Source organism: Sinocyclocheilus anshuiensis, unplaced genomic scaffold, assembly GCF_001515605.1.
Source record: "Sinocyclocheilus anshuiensis isolate Anshui unplaced genomic scaffold, SAMN03320099.WGS_v1.1 scaffold869, whole genome shotgun sequence".
In the NCBI taxonomy this organism is placed as follows: domain Eukaryota; kingdom Metazoa; phylum Chordata; class Actinopteri; order Cypriniformes; family Cyprinidae; genus Sinocyclocheilus; species Sinocyclocheilus anshuiensis.
The window spans coordinates 1,355,585-1,360,835 of record NW_015558630.1 but is presented as its reverse complement, the minus strand read 5'-3'; the positions used below and the strand labels follow the sequence as shown (position 1 = coordinate 1,360,835).

At 36.8% G+C, this 5,251-nt stretch overlaps 1 protein-coding gene across 1 annotated transcript in view; it reads right to left on the bottom strand.

Moving 5' to 3' along the window:
• Positions 1 to 5,251, bottom strand: part of LOC107680790 (isthmin-2-like) — a 21,030-nt gene that overhangs the window by 7,403 nt on the left and 8,376 nt on the right. The window contains exons 2-3 of the mRNA XM_016476837.1: positions 2,835 to 3,077; positions 3 to 68 (exon numbers count right to left, since the gene is read on the bottom strand). Of these exons, the coding sequence (XP_016332323.1) occupies positions 3 to 68; positions 2,835 to 3,077 (309 nt within the window). The remainder of the gene's footprint in view (positions 1 to 2; positions 69 to 2,834; positions 3,078 to 5,251) is intronic.

The following is a 5,251-nucleotide window of genomic DNA, read 5'->3' as shown; positions in this document are numbered from 1 at the left end:
TTCCTGCTCTCCTTGGCGAGGTCCATCTCAATCTCCATCTGTGGGTTGTCCACAACCTCAATGGTAACCTAGTAGAGAGATACAAGTTGATATCAGAAAGTTGTAGTTCTACAAAACCTTGGTTTTGACTGGTTTTTGGAACATGATAACCAGTTTGTTGTGGGTTCAAGATGGACAACCAGCCCAAACAAGCCTGATCAGGTCCAGCAAGCCAGGTTCAACCATCTAGACAGGCTTGGATTAGCTAATGACCATAAATGGCCAGTTTGGACCAGCTAGAAACCATTTTGACAACCACCTAATCTGACAAGTCTTTCTAAGCAAATTAGATTAATTATATACAATATATATGCTATATATTATAATAGATAGATAGATTGATAGATAGACAGACAGACAGACGTATCCTGGAGAAAAAAAATATTATCAGTTTCCACAAAAACATTAAGCAGCAGAACCGTTTTAAACATTGATAATACGTTTCTTAAGCACCATAAGTTTCTTGAGCACCAAATCAGCATATTAGAATTGTTGAAGAATTCATTATTTACATTTACATTTAGTCATTTAGCAGATGCTTTTATCCAAAGCGACTTACAAATGAGGACAATGGAAGCAATCAAAATCAACAAAAGAGCAATGATATACAAGTGCTATAACAAGTCTCAGTTAGCTTAACGCAGTACATGTAGCAAGGTTTTTTAAAAATAATACAATAAATAAAAAAGAAAACCGATAGAATAGAAAAAGAATAGAGCAAGCTAGTGGTAGAGGTCTTTTTTGCTTTTGTTAGTTGTATAATAAATGAAAGAAAACAGTTAGAATACAAAAAGTTTAGAAAGCAAGTATTAGTTTTTTTTTTTTTTTTTTTAAGAAAACAAGCAGCAAATTAATAGAGCGCAAGTCTAAAAGGGACAAGTGTTGTTGTTTTTTTAAGAATAGAATTAGAATAGAGACTGCTAGAGTTAGAAAAATTATTTCATTGGTTGAAACTGAAAATGCAGCTTTTCCATCAAAGGAATAAATTACATTTTAAAATACATTAAAAATGGAAGAAGTTATTTTAAATTGTAATAATGTTTTTTTATTATTATTAAATAAATTCAACCTTGGTGACTTCTTTCAGAAACACTAAAAACTAAATCTTAAAACCCCCTAACATGTGAACAGTAAAGTATATGTTTACCTGAATCACAACATATTGGGTTTAATTGCACAGACATTTAAAAGCTAACACTACCGCCCCCCTTGAGTACTGTGCTTTGTTATAGCCATGCATGTTAAGGATGTTCAAAGGATGTTCAACGTTTTCTCTATTCTCCTATTTGTTTATTTCAAAGGATGTTTTGAGGTGACAGATTTGTTCTTTGCATGCTTGGGCTTGTAGTGCCTGAGTCAGGCAGACCTGAAAACGATAGCAAGTGTTCCAGCAGGCCGAGACAAAGGACTGGTTGTTTATTTCCCCTACAGCGTAACAATCTGATGGCTGCTGCAGCTGTTTATAAAGGCACGGAGCAGTTTAGAGCGGGTGATTACGCTACTGTAACTGCAATGTTTACAACAGTCGGCCTCCACCTCCTCCTTGAACTAATCATGACTGTGTTCTACTTCCAAAGAACACAAGACGTCACTTTTAAAGACAAAAAGATCCAAGGTTTAGATCACTGGAGGTCCATTAACTGGCAAATTTAGGTTTAATGGCAACACAGACGTAAAATAAATCTCTGCTGCATTTCTTTGTCAAGGTCTTATCAAATTTGTTTCCATTAGAAATGGTGAGTCATAGAAAAAGAAGATAACATGAGATATACCAGCTCAAAAACGAAAGAAAGTGTTCAGTACAAACTGACGTCTTAAAATCATAATGTTCACCACATTACCTGCTAAACGCAGTAACTCATACATTTACATTGGCAGCCACCATATTGGAGACACATAAAAACAAAATAGCTTTTTCTAAAAAGTATGGAAGATGGACCCGTTCCACTTGGAAGACTCTCGAATTTTCCTTATTATAAAAGTCAATTTGCTTACCAGGGATCTTCTGTGTATTCTTTCCCTGAAGTCTAACTTTGTTTCCTCTCAAGTCCACTTGCACACATAAACTTCATAACAGTACTAAAAATATAAAAATCCCTTCTTTACCGGTGTTGTAAAACCATTTAAAGATTGGGATCTGCTCTTGGAGGGAGCATTAAAAGTGCCTGTTAAAATAATACTGTGTCCTTTCACCTTTTGGATTTTCTCGGGATTTCTTTTTGGTACACTGTGCAGAAGTTTGAGCGGCATGGCTGCAATAAGCTACACCAGAATAAAGGTCTTGCTTGGAGTAATTTAAGACGCCTCTCCGGTTTAGAAGCAGCTGTGACATGATCAGCAACAGCGCAGAAACCTGAAGTCCCTACTGCAATCACAGCAGCAATAACAGTGAAACAATGAGTGCATAGGTTAATTACGTACACCACAAACTGTTGCCAAGTAAAATCAATCCATTACCCAGCTCATTATACAATGATTTATTTCACCCTAAGGAAAGAAATGACAAGGTTTTGGGAACAGCGAGATGTTAAACATATCTGGAATAACAAACTACCCTCATAATATTAACAACTGTCTTTAGAAGAACTAATGCCAAGATATACAGATATACAACAAAAGAAACCTAAGAGCCCCAAAACACGAAATCACTGATTCAGTTCATTTACCTCATTTTCTTGTGGTCCAAGAGCCTGTAAACACTGTATTACTTATTTAAAAGCATTTATACATAGAGGAAGAAACTTGATTCTGAAGCAATCAAAATGACAATAAGGTGAGACTGGGCCTGCTCTTACTTGAATGTTTGGGTTCTGGGAGCCCAGGTCTGCGTTGGCAAGGTCAGGGAAGTTCTTCAGGTCTAAAATGAAGGGTTCTTCGTCGTCCTGTGGAGCAGGTTTGGGAAGGTCTCCCTCCGAGCGAATCTGCGACCATCTCCTCTTATGACGGCGAGGCAAAGGTGGCTCGCTTCTCAATTGGTTCTGCCGCTGAATGTCCCGCAGTGCCTGTCTGACATCTTTGGAGTCACCGTGACCTCTGACCTGGGAAGTGCACACATAGTATCCTATGAAAGGAACATCTGGTGATCTAACCAGCTTTATTTAGATGAAAGCATCCTTATGTATAAAGCCCCCAGAAAGGACCAAAGATAAATCTGACGGAGAAATTCCGTCATGCACGTAAAGATGGTTAGAGGATCTGTTTTAGTTTAACACCATATCAAATCTATACAGCCGTGACCTTATGGCCCATATGAAAAAAAAAATGTCTGGGTTTCAAACAAACCCCTCTGGAGTGAAATGTCTAGCTCATGACAGCGTATCAGGTGGATTTTGGAACAGGATTAGTAGAAATCATGGCAATAATTTAAGACCTTTCTTCTGCTTTAATGATCCAGGAAAAGGCTGTTTCCCAGAACTTTGGAAGACTTTGTCAGTCTCTTTTAAGGTTTCGTATACAAAAAGCGCTCTTCGTGTGCTTTGATTTCCATGCTGCATATCTGTCAATCAATGCTTCATTGGGTTACCATTAGCAACATAACAAAACAGACAGCAGAGAAACATCAACAAGGAAGAGGAATTGCACGCTTACTGCTGCTGCTCATTCTTTCTCACTAAGTCATGGCTCACTCTCTTGACAGCTGTTTGACATTACAGGAAATGCTGCATTCAACGGATGGAGAGGGACTGTGAATTCCTGGAGGAAGACTCAGGAGTCGGGACAGCGTATGCAGGTAAATGATTACACATTAAGGGATATGTATCTCTTTCAACTGGTTTACTTTAATATGGAGACATAAAGTCTGTGGTGGTACAAAGAAAGGCTTCCTGTTGTCCACAAACCATGACAATACTCTAAAGCACTTTGCTGCTTGTTACTAATCGTGTCAACAAGTCTTAAGCCTCAAGAATGAGGCAGATGATGGTGACTTTTTTTTTTTAAATATCAAGTGCTTTTAAAGTGCTTATTTTATTTATTAAATGTAAAATATCACTATAATCACTATAATGATATTTTTTTTAATTGCACTAAAGGGAGCTGCACTGTAATCTCGTTTGTATTTTAATACAAGGACAATAAAGCTGAACTGAACTGAAAATATCACTGATAATTCTTTTAATATCAATAAAGAATTACTGTTTCTTCAAGCCGTATCAGTTCCTGTAATGTCCTCAGGCTAATTGTTATTTACAAAATTGACCTTAAATAATTATATATATATATATAATTATTTAAGGTCAATTTTGTAAATAACAATTAGCCTGAGGACATTACAGGAACTGATACGGCTTGAAGAAACAGTAATTCTTTATTGATATTAAAAGAATTATCAGTGATATTTTCAGTTCAGTTCAGCTTTATTGTCCTTGTATTAAAATACAAACGAGATTACAGTGCAGCTCCCTTTAGTGCAATTAAAAAAAATATCATTATAGTGATTATAGTGATATTTTACATTTAATAAATAAAATAAGCACTTTAAAAGCACTTGATATTTAAAAAAAAAAAGTCACCATCATCTGCCTCATTCTTGAGGCTTAAGACTTGTTGACACGATTAGTAACAAGCAGCAAAGTGCTTTAGAGTATTGTCATGGTTTGTGGACATATATGGTGCTTGCTTGCTAATAGCAATTTAAAAGGGTCATCAACAGAGTATTCGGGCGGGTCAAAAAGTAGGCTACAACATTATTGGTTAATATTATTTTTCTCTGGACACACATTTTGCAAAACAACATTGTTTTCTTTTGCTTTAATATACACTGATGAATTGTGCAGAATCAGACCAGGGACATTTAAATGTTGTAAGTAAATAGTATAGGAAATGTTCATGTTGTCTTTAGCTGCATGCACTCTCCAACCCAACATGCAATAAGTGCCAGATGAAACTCAGTTTAGAGTTTACATTTTGGGTCATGCTGCGCTTCAAAGAGTTCTTGTAGAGGCCATGTCTATAAGCCACCAGAGACTTCAAAAGAACAGCAACATACACAAGCATAAATCAGAAAGCAAGAGACACATAATTCCTCATCGTGACCACATCATTCTGCAAGCATTCTTGATATCTCCTTTACTTTCAAATCGCCATCTCAGATCCAGATCACCTTGGTGCATTTCAGCATGTGGTATTCCTGCTCTTCCTCATCTAGAGACTCAGTTTGATGTTCCCAATGTTACCTTCTGACGCTGCAGAGGTGAGTGGGGGGGGGGGGGGT